The sequence below is a fragment of the Tiliqua scincoides genome, chromosome 1, assembly GCF_035046505.1.
Source record: "Tiliqua scincoides isolate rTilSci1 chromosome 1, rTilSci1.hap2, whole genome shotgun sequence".
Taxonomy (NCBI): Eukaryota; Metazoa; Chordata; class Lepidosauria; order Squamata; family Scincidae; genus Tiliqua; species Tiliqua scincoides.
In genome coordinates this window covers 204991424-205011003 of record NC_089821.1, presented here as the reverse complement: position 1 = coordinate 205011003, position 19580 = coordinate 204991424, and the positions used below count along the sequence as shown (strand labels likewise).

At 40.6% G+C, this 19580-nt stretch overlaps 1 protein-coding gene across 8 annotated transcripts in view; it reads right to left on the bottom strand.

Annotated features, from left to right (window-relative positions):
• LAMA2 (laminin subunit alpha 2) overlaps positions 1 to 19580 on the bottom strand; it is a 485843-nt gene that overhangs the window by 46176 nt on the left and 420087 nt on the right. For all 8 annotated transcript variants that reach the window (XM_066614516.1, XM_066614463.1, XM_066614481.1 and 5 more), the window contains 6 exons: positions 19209 to 19325; positions 16301 to 16483; positions 10247 to 10401; positions 5896 to 6039; positions 4163 to 4296; positions 875 to 1034 (listed from right to left, as the gene is read on the bottom strand). In XM_066614516.1, the coding sequence (XP_066470613.1) occupies positions 875 to 1034; positions 4163 to 4296; positions 5896 to 6039; positions 10247 to 10401; positions 16301 to 16483; positions 19209 to 19325 (893 nt within the window). The remainder of the gene's footprint in view (positions 1 to 874; positions 1035 to 4162; positions 4297 to 5895; positions 6040 to 10246; positions 10402 to 16300; positions 16484 to 19208; positions 19326 to 19580) is intronic.

Below are 19580 nucleotides of genomic sequence, written 5' to 3'. Positions count from 1 at the left end.
GATATTATTTATTTTTATTTCTCAATAATTTATCTGTACTGATCACTAGCCATTTTCACAGGTATCACTATCATTTTCAGTGTCCCATTAAGGTCAGGGTTGTTTCTCAGTGGGGGAGAATATACTCTGCATTCAGAAGGTCTCAAATTCAGTCTTTGGCATCCATCTACAATAGTGGAAAAATTGAAATCCTGCCCACATGAGATCAAAAACAAACATAAAATGTGACAAAAGAAATGTCAACTGATAATAAGGGATGTGAAAAAAGAATAAGGAGGAGTGAATGGCTAAAAATAGCAAGGCAAACAATAAGAATTTATAAAAATAGTACATTGATTAACGGCCCAATCTTAAGGTGTCCTTATGCCACCAGAACTATCGTTCTGGCTGTGTAAGGTACTTTATAGTGTGACCATTATCAGGAGTAGCCAAGCTGCCACTGTAAGTGGCAGCTCATCAGTGGGTCTGTTACATCCACTGGTACCAGTAGGTCAGTGTGTGGGACAGGAGGGAGACAGGAAGTAGGTGGAACAGGGCAGGGAGGAGGAAGAATTGGGAGAAGATGTCAGAATGGGTGGCAGAACAAGGTCAGGAAGGGGATGGTATCAGCAGCAGTGGTGACACTGATATCCTATTCCCCTTTTGGACCTGGATCAGCCTTCCTAAGTCCACTCAGACTAGTGTCAGTGAAAATACTATCCGAGTTGACCTGTTCTGGTGCTGGAGGCTTACCCCAGGTTAACGGAACAAATGCTTCCTTATCCAGAGGAGACCTCTGGATCCACCCCCTACAAGATGCAATGTGCATTCCAGTAGAATCATATGTGATCTGTCAAAAGGATAAAATTGGACTAGATATGTAGAGGACCATTACCTTTATTTTGTCAGTCAGACCTCCAACAAACAACATGGCATTTGCATCCACGTCTAGGATTGTGTAACCAGGTGGGGAAACTGCACTAAAAGTGCCTGGTACAATGCTGGCTTTAGGACCATCCAATGCCCGAACAGAAATTGTGCCAGTTACTCCAGTTCTTCATGGGGAACAAAAACAAAAAACATGGGAAGAGACAGAATGTTATCATGAAGTAACACATTCATGAATTGTCCTGAATCAATAATGATGCTCTCACATACAAGCCAACATTTTTCAAATTTTTGTACACGACTCTTAGTTATTAGAAAATGTTGTTGGGTCCCAGCTTAACCTGGCTGCTTATTTGCTGAAAACAGATTACCCAGCAGTCAGGTCCTCATCAGCCAGGTGTCAGCACAGTAGCCTAACCGAAGGTGTCCCTGATGGCAGAGAATTGTGTGATGACTATTACGAGTGATAATGATGTAATATCACTTTATGCACCTGAGAAAGAAATCCCCAGGAGCCGCCACCACATTGTATGGGCTAGCCATACCAGATCCCCTCACAGCAGCTTCTTACTAATCTCTTTACTGTCCTACACAGGTCTAGGAAACACTCGCTTAGCAATATGTATCAACCACTAGTTATTAGTATATTTTGTCTGCCAAGCCCCAAACTAATATATCCTATTCTAAAAGGAATGACATTCTTTCTGCATCTAAAGATCTTATCCTATATCTAAAGATATGATTTGAACAGAACAAATGAATATCAGACTCCTAATCTTTTTAAAAAACTAAAAGCCCCCCGCCCCAACCCAACAATCCTTTAATACATTTAGGGCACAATCCTAAGCCACTTTCCAGCACTGGCATAGCTGTGCCAGTGGGGCATGTGCTGCATCCTGCAGTTGGGGGGCAGTCATGGAGGCCTCCTCAAGGTCAGGGAATGTTTGTTCCCTTACCTTGGAGTTGCATTGCCCTTACCTCCATGCTGGAAAGTTGGTTAGGATTGTACCCTTATTTGTTTAATGGTGTTTGGCTGCTTCAGGTACCTACAGTATCCTATATCTTATAAAGCAGAAATACTTCACTAAGTGAAGTGTTTTTTTTTCTTTGCAAATGTCAGGTCTTTAATATCCAATCTGTTTTGTCTCAACAAGTTGATAACATTAACAAAGCGTACATGGCATCCCCTGGTGAATATTATCTAGGAAACATAAATTGTACTGTCATGCAAATCACTAGTAAAAGGGTTAAACAGTTCTACTAGTGCCTACTATAATTGGACTATAAAATGAAAATTATTGCTAGAGAATAATTAAGATGCCGTATAACATACTTAACAAGACATGAACAAGCTTTAATATATTTCACAGAAGTCTATTTAATTGGTATAAACTAATGAATACTGAGTTTAGCATTCTCATCAGATATAACATCTAACAACATTAAAATGCTTCCATAATACCTAGGTTTTATACAGTACTTTCATGAGAAAAATAAGGTCAGTGACATTGGGTTGTAACCTGAGTAGCTTGAAACTAATCATTCTTATGCTACTTATCTTCCCCTCCTTTCTAAGGCAGCTCTCATTAAAACACATTAGGGGAGGGGGCTGGAGCGTGGGACGCACTGCAAGGGAGAAGTTCCTGAGAACTGCATGAAGGTGTCTTCCAGGAGTGGAGCTCCATGCATAGAAGATGCCTCTGAAAATTTTTCAGGAATTCAATATTCCCTAATATTACAACCTATTCACACATTATTCCTGAGGGTCCTATTATGAAGATATTTATATAGATGTCTATTTTTTGTATGTTCCAAATCTGGGTTTAATGAATGGTTTATGTTTTATTCTAAAACATCTATCCAACTTTTCTATTTGGAATAGGTGAATCTCATATTTTACTAAATAGTTCAGAAATCATGTTTCCCACCCAGAATGCACGTGGACAAGTGGGTGAGAGGTATCTCTTGGCATATGAGAAATTGAGGGACTTATCTGTTCAGCCCAGCAGCAGTCTCCTTATTTTTAAAGCTATTTAAATGGGTGAGATTCACAGCATAATTTATATGAACATATTGACAGAATAACATTCCATTCTATTAAGTTAATATTCTTCATCAGATTTTGATGTTATGTAAATTACTGGGCTCTGTTCAGTGCTCCTGAATAGAAGATACATTATGCAGGTAATATACACACTGAACACAGACTGTTATTAATAATGTAATTGGCTTCAGAAATCATTAGTGTTTCTATGATGTTCATTATATGACACACAACGTTCCCTATGCTCAGTATTGTAGTGGCAAAAGAAATTATGGCAAAAGAAAACAACAAAAAGAGGAAAGCTTTAACTATTGACAACATATTTTAAAAACTGGCTAAAATTGCTTCTGTTTTTAATACAACCTGGAAACTGTATATTCTCAGCAAGAAGGTGAGAACAGCGAAGTTAGAAGAGCATAGTAAGATAATCCAAATTGAAGACCTCCTCTGTAAGATCTTTTGTACCTTTAATTTCCAACTTCACAATTGCTTCTTTCCTCAACTGTTCACCTGTTCCCCACTTTCCTCCATAATGTGAATATAAAACTGGGGGATGGAGCGGCTTCTTATGTTATAGGTAGTATCCAAAAGCAAATGGGCATACTATTAGCAATCCAATATATGTTGACTCAGAAGTCCCAGTATGTTCAATGAAGCTTACATGCAGGTAAATATGTACAGAATTGCAGTCTTACACTTTCTGAACTTTCAGGGTGACATGCAAAGATGAGTGCCTTCTCTAAGGCATGCATCTCCTTGCTGCCAAGAACATAAAATACATAGGCCAACAAGGTTTTAAAATTGTTTATGCACTGTATGTCTTATGTTCACATTCTGCTTTTCCATTCATACTGGAAAGCTCAAAGCAATTTGAACTGATAATACATACAATAAATGCTAAAATAAAACAGCAATAATAAGACAACATTCCCTATCCAATCAAGGGGCCAGTAGAAAATGTGTCTGTACAGATCATATTTCACCAATTCAGAAAAGACGTCCTAAACAACTCTGGTTGTTTGTACAGTACCTACTTTCTAAAACTGGCAAGGACTGTTTCTGACAGACAGTCCCAAGTAAGAAATTACATCACAGCATGATTGTTATGTCACTACTGAAAATGTCCTGCTTCATACCATCATAGGTTTGCTCTTAAAGAGTAAGTTGAAATTGAGGCATGGCATTGCCGTTCTATAGAACAAATACAAAATATGGTGATGGTCAGGATGAAAAGAAAAACCGAATACTTGCCTTGATGCTTCAATTCGGTACCAAAATCCATCATCAATTGTCAGATCTGGATACTCAATGCGTCCCACACCAGATCCCACGTCCCAAAAGAAATCCACCTTGCCTTTACGCATTTCAATGGCCAAAAAGTCAGTCTAGGATAGACACATTTTATTAGACCAATAATTGCAACATGTACTTGTGAGCAAAAGCAGTAACCAAAGTACAAGGCAAGGATTGAGGAGCATATTAAAAATGAAATAGCAGCAGAGGACAGTGACTCAAGTACAAACTTGAGAAATTTACACTGAGCTGCGAGGAAAATAAGATGGGCACACTAACTGCAGACCCCATAATGGCCTAGTGCAGTGGTTCTCAAACTGTGGATCACAACACTGTTTTGGTGGGTTGCATAGCACCTGTTGTTCTCACTGAGCTTCTCGGTTGCCAAGCTTTTGCATTCTTTTTTACATGAAACATACCTGCCTTTGGAGTGTGTTTTCGTCAGTGAGAACATGACATGACTCAGCCCAGAGCCAGCTAAAGACCGCCAAGCAAAGCCGTGACCAATATGAAATATTGTTGGGACCCATCCACCAATCAAAGTGATAAAAAAGAAGGCTGCAATCCTGTGCACACTTTCCCATGAGTATGTCCCACTGAACAAAATGAGATTTCTTTCTGGGTAGACATGTTTAGGATTGCACTGTAAATATTTGTGTCTTAATGACTATGGCTACAATCCTACTCTCACTTTCCTGAGAGTAAGCCCCACTGAACACATAATGGAACTTACTTCTGAGTAGACATACAAAGCATTGTGCTACTAAAATCTGAAACCAGCCATTTTCAACATTTTCCTTCTCATGGCATACTGATACCATGGTCTTCTCTATGGTTTTTGCCTCTTGAGATACCGTTTCAGGGAGACTCTTCCAGGTTCTGCAGCTCAGTTTCTAGGTCAACAATCTGTTGTAATGAATCATCTCTCCCTCCTTCTTTGCTGGCTTCTTGGAGCCAGTGGAGGAAGAGGGACAGAAAAGTGAAGTTACTTCACACAGTTCCCTTAAAAACAAAACTGTGAAACCCAGAAGAGTTTTTCAGCAATTTTCAGCTACTCTGCTCCAAGCTTCTGTGGCACACCTGTGGACTTTTCACAGCACACCAATGTACAGCAGCATACCAGTTGAAAATTGCTGTCCTAAACTCCGAATTAGATACACTTCAGCACAAGCCTATGCTTGCTTACTCAGAAGTAAGCCCTATTGTGTTCAGTGGGGCTTACTCCCAAGAAAGTGTGTACAAGATTGCAACCTAGAACTACAAAACCATTTGCTGTGGATTAAATACTACTGAAGTATAAAACACTGTGCGGGTGGACAGAAAGGAATGCTGAGTTCTTCCTCTATTTATGCCTTCCTCCACAATTAATTTCCACAGCTATTTTCTCCCTGCTAGAAGAAATAAGACAAGAACAACTCAATTTTGCTTTGGTTTTCATGACCTTAGCATTCTTCATGCCAGAATTCTAGCAAACACCAAATATCTCTGCCAGTTGCATGATTCTGAAAACCTCTAATGGTTTAAAAAGGTAGCCCTTTTGATTATTGTTTGCCTTTACTGAGAGGTACAATATTATTTATCACCCCCCTGGCCTTCTACTGCCTCTGTAATGACATTTTCATCTTCCACATGTGTCAGAGCCTTAATCGGACTGGGAAATGTTCAAAAGGAAAGCAGAAATCCAAACTTACAAATCTGTTGCTTCCAAGATAAAAAAGCAGATTGTCAGCAACTGTCGTCTTCACATTGAGAATAACAGTGTTGTAGTTTCCTTTCTTTATCTCTGGCCTGTATGTGCGAATACAGCTGCCTCCAGAAGACACAGATACTTTAATCTATAAGACGGGGGGGGGGGGGAGAAACAGAACAGAGAACTCAAATTAGACAGCTCATTATTGCCAATGAAACTGTAAGGTGTTCCAACACAAATGGAATGGATTGCATACTTCTCACCTTTCCATCACATGCTCTCTTGAGGTCTAAACAGACAGAACACTTTGCAATTTCCTTTCTGAATGCTGGGTTTTGATTATAGCTATTGCCAATCTTCGCTGTCATGGTGAACTGACATCAAAACGCAATTATTTTGGAACAAGCATTAGTAGCATGCGTGACAGTGAAGAAGGGTCAGCTCCGATAACTGAGTTGCTGAATATATTCAGAAGAAAGAAGCTAATGAACTCACAAGGGTACAGGCACGTTGCTTCTGGTGGAACATGTGGTCCATGGGCAACTTTATTTTGAATGAATTCTTCTCCACTGTCTTAAATTTGCATTATGGAAGCCTCTCATGAATATTTGCTCTGCTGTTAATTGTTGATACTTCTACCTCAGAGGGACCTTTTAAACTTTTAAAACTAATTATCTAATGCACTTGGTGCATACAGAAATATTATTGTCATTATAAATGGCAGGTATGGCCTGAATGTGCCAGTTGGCTCCAGAAGACACAGATACTTTAATCTTTAATTTGGGCAGCCCAATCCTGAAGTCAGTGCTCAGCTGACTGTGCCCGTTCAAACATGGAGAACTGAAGGGATCCACTGCTATCTGCCTGGAAGATGGGAGGAAGGGTAAAGTGCATAATTCTATGATTACACAAATAGCTGCAATTCCCCCTACCATTTACACTTGTACAGTGTTATGATATGTGCTATATGTGACAGAATGTGGTACGTGCTATGTATGTGACAGAATGTGATGAAAAGTCTGCTCATCTATGTGAACTAGTTCTAGCAGTTTACCTTGGATAGGAAATAAGTCTGCAAGAGTGCTAGAAGTTGTTCAATGTAGATGATAGAATTTAAGTGAACCTACACCAACATGACACTAACAGCCTAACCCTAACCAACTTTCCAGAGCCAATGCAGCTGTGATGACAGGGCATGTGCACTGCAGTCTATGGTGGGTGGCAGTCACAGAGGTTTCTTGAAGGTATGGAAAAATTTGTTCCCTCAGCCCAGGGCTGCATTGCAGCTGCATCAGTGCTGGAAAGTTGGATAGGATTGGGCTGTTAAACTCATTCACAGCGCAATTTACTTAGCAATAAGGAAGATTAACTAGATTATGTGACAGTGAATAAGGCCCAGTGCTGACAACTCCAGTTCATTATTTATTTTAGGAATGAGAGTATGTGGTAAATCAATATTACAACCCAGACAAGAATTCAGTCTTCTAGCATTATAAATAAACATGCTGAACGAGTCACAGTATATACTATATTTTCCCTTTTTGAAGCTGCACACCTATATTAAACATACCTAAAAATTATGAAACTTTTAAAGGTGCTGGTGACCACAGCAATAAAAGTAAAAAAAAGAGCAGAAGGGGAACAAGGTCAAACCAATTAGCACTAAAATAGCCTGTGTTTAAAAAGTTGCTTTAATGGAATGACTAAAATGCCTTCTGGGGGGAATTACTGGACTGCCACCTATGTGGGCTTTTCCCGATCGCACAATTAAGGGGCGGAGTTTCTTTAGCCTGGCCTGGAACATAAGAGTTTCCTCCCAGTGGGGGGAGTGGAGGAGGGCTGGAACTGGGCGGCTACAGAGGCCTTTAAAGGGGCCCAGCCCTCTTCAGCCTTTGCACATGGGCGCTGTGTGGACACCCACCCGCCCGCCCTGAGGGCAGTTTGAGTTTTACTGGTCACCGTGTGGGGTCGGATAGGAATTTTTTGCTGCCTGCCAAGATTGACTTAGGGGCAGGCAGTTTTTTCGCCTACCCCAGACTGTCAGGGGTCAGGGGTTTCTCCCCTTCCAGCTGACATCAGTCACTTTAAAAGGTAGGTGGTGCAGGTTAGGAGGCATGAAATGGACTTTGGACTTTGGGCATGCACCATCAGGCGGCATAGGCAGGGCAGAACCCAACTGTAGTCCTCAGGGGCTTGGCGGCACGAGGACATAAATGGGGCCCTGGCCGGGACCGCGGGGTCCGACTCAGAGGCTCAGTGGCTTGAGGCAGCACAGCCCGCAGTCCGGCTGCCTTCCCCTTAAGGGACAGACCTGGATGAACTGCGCCGCCTAACAACGGGATGCGGTTTGGAGTCGGGTGCATGCCCGCCTGGGGGCAGATGTGTTCTGGTACCGCCCAGTGGTCCCACCTCTGCACCACAGGGGGCTTCGCTGCCTCAGATGCTGCAGATCTCAGCCTCCTCTTCTGTTGTAACTGCAAATAAAGTGTCCCTTTCTCCCATATCTGTTGTCTCGAGTGTTCATTGGACGGTGTGAAAACAATCCAAACATACAGAGGAAAATAATAGCAAAGGGATCTACTCAGAGGAATGATTAACATGAGGAAAAAAGCCTATGGAAGAAAATTATTTCAGATATGAACAAAGTAATATGTTGCCCTGCCTCTGTTTATATGCAATGTTAATCAAATGAACATGTTGTTCTGTTATTATTGTACGTACATTCAGTTTGGTATTTTGACTTCTGGAAGTGTGATGCTTTGGCCTGAATTAAACAGTAGCTCACCAATATCCATCTCTAAGGATTTCTTTACCATTTCTTGCAGGTCATATGGCAAATACGTTTTGCATCACTGGATGATCCCTGAGTTTAAAATGTAATTACATTGGGAAGACCGATTCAAGATTCAGTAATGAGCTTAGAAAATGATGCTTTTAACCCAAGGACACAAGGTGAAGAAAATCAAGAAAATGGAAAAGCAATTCCAGTTAACATGCTACAGCGTTGCTGTCAAGCTCCATACAGAACAGCCATAACCAAATGTATGCATTTTGCAGGTAAAAGGGCCAACATGTTCACAGAACATGAATTCAAAACTCTCTTTCAACAGGCAGATACAATGTAATATGTTTGATGCCCATGAAATAATATTCCATTCACATCTTAACATGATATTTTTCCCTGCACGTTTGTCACACATATAAAGCTACAGGAAGCGCATAGAAGTCTGTGGAAGCAGAGCAATGTTTCTGGAATCATTGGGGAAAGTTCCCATGGAGAATGTACATAAGCATTCCCTGATATTGAACAATATTGGAGCTTTCAACGGTAGCCAATATATCCAATTCATGATGGATGTCTCACAACCGCTTTAAATTTTTTAAAATATTGACACTAATTTGCAAGCATCTCATAAGAAACAATACTACTTGGTTATGAGGAAACCATGTCAGTTCTATACTCCATCAGCAGTCATGGTCTGGTGGTTGAACAGAAGGTCGCCAGAAGAATGCGAATGCTAAGTAGGAGCAGTCCTGGTTGAACTTTGGATGGGAGACTAAAAGCTGATAAAGTTGTCGTGAAACAACAGAGCCAGGAGGAGTCAATGTATAGAGCTTGGTTGACCTGAAACTGCTCCTGCTAGCTCGGAAGGCATACTTGGATGCCCGATGTGACAACCACACCATGAAGGATTCCATCTGGAAGAGAAGGGTTCTATGAGCTGCCTGTAGAACAATTATTGTAATAAACTCATTTGTACTCTACTATGAAGCTTTGTAAGCCAAAGGCATCTGCTTCAGCAGGGGAAAGGTGGGATATAAATTTCTCAAATAAATAATCATAGGCATACATCGTAGAGCCATAGAGAGCCAGGATGGTGTGTAGTGGTTCTGGTGTTGGAATTAGATCTGAAAGATCCAGGTTCAAATCCCCACTCAGCCATGAAGCTTTGAGGGTGACCTATGACCAGTCACTATCTCTTAGCCTAATCTACCCCACAGGGTTGTTGTGAGGACAAAACCAGGGCAGGAGGTCCTGCTGTAAGCCTGAGGTCCTTGAAGTAAGGGCAGTATAAAAATGTGAAAAATATGTAATATGTGGTTCCTTCAAGCCTATGTTACTAGAGTTAAACAGGAAGTGCTGCCAGTAACTCTTAGATTACTAATACACAGTAAGTTGTCCCATGATAGAAATGTGTCTTCCATTTATCCTGGCTTCGGTTATCAACACTGTTATGTTTTTATACATCTGGGGCTTATACACCTGGGACTGGGATATTCTCATGGAGGAAATAACACAACGAAGAAATTAGTAATATGCACAAAATATTCAGAGCAAAGAACTGGCTTACAGAATTGGCTTGCTTCCTGGCTTGATTGATCAGTTCTTTAATCTGAGAGATGTTTTTCCCCAAGTTATCCTGAAGTTGTTTGATTGGTTTGAGTTTATCCATCAGCCGATTGGCTTCCTTTTCCAAGTTTTCAACTGTGTCATCTGCATCAGCAACTTCATATTTAAAAAAAAAAAGTGTAAGATTAAGCAGTAGGTTCAAACACCAACTGGAAAAACTGAGAAAACTCCGTTATCAGGTATTTCTTATGCCAAATAATTTTAATAAATCATTTTAGGTTTAAAAGCAAAATAGAAGCAAAGTGCAAGATTACGGCTGCAGTTCTATGCACACTTACCCAAGAGTGAGTCCCACGGAATAATGGCACTTACTTTTGAGCAAACATGTATAGGCATGCACTGTTAGAAGAGTGGATAAATAGCTGTGTCTGAGGCTATGGCATGGTTTGAGGTTGCCTGATGCTGTGTAGCAAGGAAAGGCCATGGGCCAGATATCAGGGTATGAAGAAGTTGGAAATCTACATATTATTCCTGTCTTAATGAAAATGTTTCAGATTAAAATTGTAGTTCATTAGTTTCCATTAGTTAGCAAAAAAATTAGCACTGATTAGTTATGTACTTTTACATTGGAAGAAGAAATGAATAGCCTCAGGTTTAAAACAACTCAGGATATGAGTGATCCCAATTCCATGTGACAGACATTACAGCTCATTACTTGTCTTCGTAGCTGTCATTTTAACGATTTAGCAAAGTTTGCTATTCCGCATTGAGTTCTTTAAAAGCTCTGAAGATTACTCAACCTAAATAGCACAACATTTACAGCTTCAGGGCTTGACTATGCACGGACAGCATAAAAGTTACATTCATCAATAAAATTATTGCCTCAGTGGAAAAAAACCTAGATGTCCTGGTTGTGAGCTTCCAAAGATGTGATAACATTTTCTTGTTTGTCTCTGGAATCTGATGTTCAGAGTTACAGACAGAAGTTTCATTTAGCTGTCATGTTCATTGATAGACCCATCATCCATAAATTGTCTATACCTTTAACAGTCAATTGAGTTGCAGCATTGTGAAAGACAAGAAAGAAAAAGTATTCACATTCTCCAGCCTATTCAAATGACTGTCACATTCCTTTACCAGCTTTTAGGTGGCTAACACAAGTGAAATATTATTATTAACAACTCACTAGTCATTGGACATCATAACTTTGGGATCCTCCTTATATGCAATGACATTGATTTCTGTATCATCAGAACTATATCTCATCTCCATGAATAATTAAAAAAAACTCAAGTTCAGTATTAGCCTCTTTTCATGTCAGACTCAGAGCTGGTTCCAACATTATGTTTCTATTACACTCATCATAAATGTGCAAGGATGGAGCCAGTTAATTAAAAATGACAGAAGTAACAAAATCTTCAGTGATCACACTGAGGAAATACAGGTGTTAATTTGAATTTTGGGAACATGAAGAACTTCTGAACAAGAGTTGCAATTTCAAAGAGTTTCCATCTCATCCAACCTTGTTGATGAGATGACAGACTTGTATCTTCTGCCATTCTTAATTCGGTTTCTCACTTTAAGATGTGAATATGTAATATCAGAACTGATCTTGAGCTGCAGTATGTCCCTTTCAGATAGTACGGGCTGCTAGGGTGAACTGAAGTGTTAGTCTCACAGTTGGAGCACTGGATAAATGGTTAGCTGTTCTGTGCAACACCTTGCATAGGTACCATGCAAGTCTATTTAGAAAATGAATGAAGCATATAGAAAAAAAGCCTAAAAGAGTAATAAAATTAAAACCTTATACGTACTGATTTCTGTAGGCAAGTTTTGGAGGTTTAAAAAAAAAGAAAAAGGAAAAAATGTAAGATAGTAACTTCAAAAGACAAACACCAACTTAATAAAAGGCTGAAATCCTATACACACATTCCTTGGAGTAAGCCCCATTGAACACAATGGAACTTACTTCTGAATCGACATGCATAGGATTGCACCAACAATGGATTACCTAAACAGGAATCTGGAGGATTTCACTACTGAATACACATGCGATATATTTGACACTGGAGGAATATTTTCCTCAATTTAGAGCATCAGAGCACCTACCTATATTGCCACTAGAACAGGGCAGGTAAGGGCCAAACGGACGTCAATCATGTCATTTGGCCCAACCCATTTCTTTTTTTAAAAAAATATATGGAGCATTTTGAAAAAAATGTATGGAGTGGAATGGAACAGTGGAAGATCACTATCCATAGTTGGACTTTAGGGTGAGGGTAGCACCGCTTTAGCCTTTTGCCCCATCATGTCTCCAGATCATTTGGACCAAAGTGCCAATCAGATTAATATCCTAAGGCTGCAATCCTTAACACACTTACCTGGGAGTAAGTTCTATTGAACAAAATGGGACTTACTTTTGAATCAAGATTTGTAGGCTTGTACTAGCTGCATGTGAACTTTGGCGACTGAACATGGGAGGGATGTTTTTTATTTGGTGTTACAATAGCTCAATGCAGAAGTCATATTTTCCCTGTTATTTAACTATGGTGCTCTTCCTGCTTCCTCTTTCTTCCACATCAGGCTCTTTTAATCCGTTCTTGTCCCTTCTTCCTTCTCCTTCTCTATTTATCCTCTCTCCTTTTCACTGTTAATGATACTTAGTATTAACAGTTCACTAAAGCAGCATTTCTCAACATTTGTCCCCCACCGTACCACTTCGCATGGTCTACCTTTTGGAAATACCATGAGAAGTAACTGGTAATTACTTCACTGCCAATTACTTCTATGTTGGGAGGCCAGATGTGATGTGACAAACACCAATAAGAGGCTCAGGGTGGACAGCAAGGCTTTTTCGAGCGCGGAAAAGCATGCTTTGGAGTTTTGTTTGCCAAGCCTCCTACCTCTGTTTGTTGCATCATCTTCCTGGTCTTGCTGTTGGGTAGCAGGTGTCCAGGGGTCCTGTGAGTACCACCAGATACCACCTCTACTACTACTGGTGGTACCTATACCACTGGTTGAGAAACACTGCACTAAAGTGTTATTCAGGCATTATATTCGTGTGAATGGATCCACACAATGAGGGAGTGAAAGTGCACCAGCAAGCCCCACTCCCCAGTGATAGGGCCTGCCATCCATTTTGTCTACTAATGCTTTCCCAAGGGACAACAGAGGATGGCTTTGGGAATACAGGTTGAGTCTCGTTATTCACGAGGGTTCAGTTCCTGGAACTCATGTGGATGGCAAAAATCGCATTAAAGCAAATCCACTTTAAAAATAACGTCCTTTTGCTTGGGGATTTAAAAACAGTCTTGCTGACCTTTTGTAATCTGTTTCTCTCCAGGTACTTAGAAAGGCTTCACTTCGAGGCAGTGACCCCTACCTTCCCCAGGAGCCCAGGTCAAGGAAAGGAGGAGGTGATAATGACTTATTTCAGGGCAAAGGGAGGGGTCGTTTGCCTGGGAGTGAAGCTGTTCTAAGTGCCTGGAGAGAGAATGATCGATGGATTGTTGACTGGCTGTCCTCTCCCCCATTAACTAGGCTATTGTTAAATGTCTTTTTCCTTTGATTTAAAAGTCCTTCTCATTGCGCTGAGATAAACTTTGGGTAAAAAAAATCCATGGATAATTAGGTTATACCTGTATGTTGCTGTGAGGATGATGCTTGTCATTGTGCTTCTGCTTCCCTGTCATACTGACAGGGTTCACACAGTTATAATGGTTGAATAGAGCTTATGTTGACAGCTCATGATAGACTGCTTTATGTTTAGTGCTGATGGTTAGCACTCATCTCAGTGTACATGTCATGTGAACAGTAGTTCTGAAAAGGGAAGGTATAATTTGAGAGGGAGAAGAGAGGAAGAAGAGGAAAGAAACTGAAGAGAACAAGGAAGAAATAGAAGGAGAAAATGAAGGTATATAAGAGGCTGATTAGCACTCTTGATCTCTAAACTATGGCCAGAAATTCCAGTTTCCTTAAGCTCTTCAAGTGAACACACACTGTGGCATCCCGTTGATACAGTGGAACTTTGAGAGTCTCCAAAGCATTTCTTCATGGCCCTAAAGGTCTCTTCACTCTCCCTTCCTGAGTCATGATTTCACATCATTTCATTTCATCAAATCATTTCTCAATGATTTCTTTCCAAGACTTTTGCACACAAAAGGAATTCAAGACAAACATCCAAATTCAGCAAATAACCAAGAACAATAAAAGCTTTTTTCTCCAAATTGTGCAACTAAAGCTAACAGGTGCAGAATGAAATCCCGTTTCCTAATGTACCATTTGGAAATTTAGGATGTCATTTCAGAGTCTGTGTATATAACATCTCTGATTGATTAAGGTTCTATAGTTTAAATACTTCCATGTTTTTTTCAGTTTAATACAGTGGGATTTTTGATATAAATGTTTGTTTGCTGTATCATTGCAATGCAAAGGTCACAAAAGCCATGAAGGAAGTACTCTTGCTCATTTCTCATGATGTACATTACAGTGCTGCTCAATAACTCAATAATAACTAGGGGACCACCACAAAATATATTCTTAATACAGCTCTATTACCCAAGAAGCTACAATACATCTTCTACAATCAAAACACTCCCTTCTCACATGCTTTCCCTTTTAAAGGTTAGCTCACAGACCAAAGTGGTATGTTCATACTACAAATCTTGCCATTATTTCTGCTGTACTGAGAATGATCTTTCAGTGATTTTTTCCATTTATAAAATTCTAAGCTGAGGATCTTCATATTTAATGAAAATGTTTCAACAAACCAGGTAATGGATTATTGAGACATATTACCAACAGTGTTTAATCTAATCTCCTCCTCACCCCAAGTGTGCAAAGTCCTACTGTGCAGTGCCTAGGAGAAGGCGGTAAAGGGGGTAATTGGTACCTGGGCCCAGGGTCAGAAAGGGGGCCCAGGAGCCAAAGGACGGGGCCCAGAAAGTTACTGGGATCTGACATTTTCCTATCTCACCTGAATTCACTGCCTGCGCATGATGCTGGGGGCACAACTGTGGGCATGCAGTGGCAACTGCTGCTGCAAGCCTTACACACCAGGCCCAGGAAAGCATCCATGACCCTCCTTAACACAGTGTCATATCTGGGCGGGACTGGCCTGCTACAGTTGCTCTTTGGTTTGTGGATCTGATAACCATGAAGGAGTGTATAGGAGCTCAGGGACACCACTGCTGGGCTACAAGTGCTGCATAAGTTCATTTTGATGCACACAGCACACTGTCCATTCTAGTGTGAGCCCAAACACAAACATACAAATTTTCTGCAATGATTTTCTATATTTCAAAGATTTTAAAGAGAGTGTGTTTGGTTTACCATATTACTATATTGAGTTGCCAATACTGCATTGTGGGGTAGACCTGGGCTCCACATCAAGAAGCCTGGTAGACCTGGGCTCTAAAGACAATTCTGGCTGCCAGTACCCTCCGCCTGCCCTATTTTGCCCTCCATTCTGCTTGACCCCATTGCCCCCCTCCCCCTTTGGGAAGGGGTCCCAAAAGAAACTTTGTACCCCCTGATGAAATTCCTCTCAGAGGCCCTGCTACTGTGGCTGCCCAGGGGTGGCTCCTGAGTGCTCGGCAAAGACAACATCATCATCATCGCCGCCACCACCACCAGGTTCCGGCACACCAAAAGGGAAGATGTGCAGGGGTGGCTCTGGAGTGCTCAGTGATGACATCATCATCATCACCACTAAGCTCTGGAGTACCAAGAGTGAAGCTGCGCAGGGCTTCCATTTCAGTCACATGGCTATGTAGCTTAGAGGGAGTGCTAAAGCCCAATTAGGTGCTATTTGAAGAACACAAAACTAGTCAAGAAAACATATGCTGCCCAAAATGTTTCATTTTTAAAAATACAGTACAGCAGTGTACACAAATCTATGTTTTCCCCCCTGGATGGTTCTGTAAGCATGTCAGAATATTTTCCCTGATGTGCTTTAAATCACATTTTGCTACTTAGGGATGGGCAACTCTTTTACTTCAGAAGATGGAGGTAGTAGCCAGAGAAATAATAGCAGACATACAAAGTAAGATCTTACTGTTTCTGGTGGGATCTTTTAGCACATCATTTGTTTTGGCCACATCATCAGCCAATTTTCTGTAGTTGTCTTTCAAACCAAGGAGATTTTTGTTGAGATCTCTGATCCTGGCCAGGACATCATTTGCCGTATCATTAGCTTGTTTGGCTTTATCTTTGACTGCTTGCACCTTGGCTGCTGTATCTGCAAGCAGGGGAGGAAAAAATTAGAATGCTGGAGATGTTTGTCACAGATTGTATTCACACAAGCTCATTTGTCATGTTTACTCATATGTAACAAGAGTATACTGTGGGCTGAGTCATTTGATTTCAAAGTGGTGCAACTTGGTTTAGTTAAGAATAACAAAAAAATTAAATAAAAATTAGAAAGGCATATCTAGCTAAAAAAAAATCTGATTATTGTCACCTAATCCAAAAGAGTGGACCGTATTAGCCAGATTCATGAGAACAAAATTGATCCTGCCATATTGCAAGTAGATTTTATTAGTAAATGTGGTCATCAAAGAATGCTTAAAGATTGGCTATCTAAGTATCTCTAAAAGAACATAAAACCCTATTTTACCAGTTTTGTGAAGTAAGAAGAATGCAAATAAGTATTAATTGAACTGGTCAATTAGCTGATATGAATTATGTCTGAAATCTAAATTTTCAAATTCTAAAAAATATGGGAATGTTATTTCCCTGGGAACCACCTCCTGGCAGGGTTTCATATGTGTTACAAAAAGTCCCTCAAATTGGTCACCTGCACTGGCAATGGAAAGTGCACAGATGCTTATGAGTTGGCTGAATTATGCCACGACTTTGTTGAATCAGAGAATAATGTGATCCAACATAACTTGGCATGACGACGGTATCACATTGAACCTGATACAGCTCAGTTCTCCCAACAGACTCATGCAGAGTTTTGTTCTTTCCACTAGGAAATATGGCAATATCTCTACGATGTCATGCCAGTTTCCCTCATATGGACAGAAAACTGGCAGTAGACTCTGGCTTCCATTTACAACCTTTGGATGCAAAGTATTTCAGTCAATTGCACTCCCAGAACATGCGGATGTTTGATATTTGTAAAGCAATGATGAGTGTTGCCTAACTAGATCTCTTCCTGACTGAATATATACTCTTGCTTCTGTACTAGATTATGACAAGAACAATAACAAGATTATGACAATAACAATTGTCATAAGGAGAAAGATCTTGGGGGTGGTGGTGGACAGGTCGATGAAAGTGTCGACCCAATGTGCGGCGGCAGTGAAGAAGGCCAATTCTATGCTTGGGATCATTAGAAAAGGTATTGAGAACAAAACAGCTAATATTATAATGCCGTTGTACAAATCACTGGTAAGGCCACACCTGGAGTATTGTGTCCAGTTCTGGTCGCCACATCTCAAAAAGGACATAGTGGAAAAGGAAAAGGTGGAAAAGAGAGCGACTAAGATGATTACGGGGCTGGGGCATCTTCCTTATGAGGAAAGGCTACGACGTTTGGGCCTCTTCAGCCTAGAAAAGAGATGCCTGAGGGGGGACATGATTGAGATATACAAAATTATGCAGGGGATGGACAGAGAGATGCTCTTTACACTCTCACATAACACCAGAACCAGGGGACATCCACTAAAATTGAGTGTTGGGAGGGTTAGGACAGACAAAAGAAAATATTTCTTTACTCAGTGTGTGGTCAGTCTGTGGAACTCCTTGCCACATAATGTGGTGACGGCATCTGGCCTGGATGCCTTCAAAAGGGGATTGGACAAGTTTCTGGAGGAAAAATCCATTATGGGTAACAAGCCATGATGTGTATGTGCAACTTCCTGATTTTAGAAATGGGCTATGTCAGAATGCCAGATGCAAGGGAGGGCACCAGGATGAGGTCTCTTGTTATCTGGTGTGCTCCCTGGGGCATTTGGTGGGCCACTGTGAGATACAGGAAGCTGGACTAGATGGGCCTATGGCCTGATCCAGTGGGGCTGTTCTTATGTTCTTACAATTATGACAATTTCTTATTCACTGTAAGAAATTACTTAAACCCTTAAAAACACTGGACTGGCTGGCGCTATGTGGTCTTGCACTCCTAAAAAAACTTAGGTGTCAGGATGGGTCTCCTAAGAATGACAAGAAAGTGAGGCTCCTGCTAGGACAAAGAAAATATGAACATCAATTTAGCATTCCTTTTTCCAGTGACACACATCACATTAGCATTTCAAAAGGCTAAAACAGTTGAGGAAACCTGTGGGATATAAGACACAAAAAATATTATTTTAAAAATTAAGATAAAACCCCAGTTGATTAGTACTAGTAATCAGGACTGAAAAACAGTCCTCTCCATTGCTCTGTTTGTGGGGTGTGAAAGAGGAACATCTCTCTTTGGGTGATACTTCAGAAGACCTGTCAGGGAAGCAGTATTTGCAAGGGTGGAGAAAAGAAGTAAACAGCTGCAGTACTGAGGTAATCAGTTAACATTCCTTGCCATTCCTGAGATGCTTTCCTAAGAGGGTGAACTGAGAAACTAGCACAGAGCAGCTCAGGGAGGCAGAAAGATTCACCTGTTTGTTTAACCCATTTTTGCCTGGCCCACAAGTGTATACATTTGGTCCTTGTTGCGTATATGCAACGTTGGACAGAAATGATTTTAAATAACACAGGGGTACAATTCCTGAGTGCAAAATTACTTCAGTGACCCTCAGTAACTATGCTGTAAAGCCAGTGCATGACATGATTTCAGTCATTATGAGATTTATGATTGGCTAGGATCAAGCAATGAGGAGGATAAATAAAACAAGGAAGAACAAGACACAGCAAAGATGCAGAATGTTGTCTGTCTGTCTGAGGTGCAGTTTGCACTTCCCAAATCCCTCACCACCTGTTACCACTTTCATAGGTAACTCATTCAACTCAGCCCTAATACTTACCATTAGGAATTGCTGACAATTTTCCCATGGTGTTGTTCAAAGTTCTCAGAAGATCCGCGTTTTTCCCCTCAGCATCTTGCAGTCTATTTTGCATGTCTTTTAGATTATTCCCATTGTCTACAGAGAGTGCACAAACAAAGAATTTAATTTTTATTTTCTGAAGCTTATTTTCACTTATCCTGAGCACTGTAAAACTAATAACATGAACTATGAGCTGCAATATTCTCCAGGGGCATATTGCAGTGCTGTAGTGTGTTATATGTAGTTCTACATGTATTTACTATATCTACCAATTTACTATACTATCTATATTTACTATGTATCAAACATGCTTTTCTTCTAAGGAGCTCAAGCATGCATAGAGATTCTCTC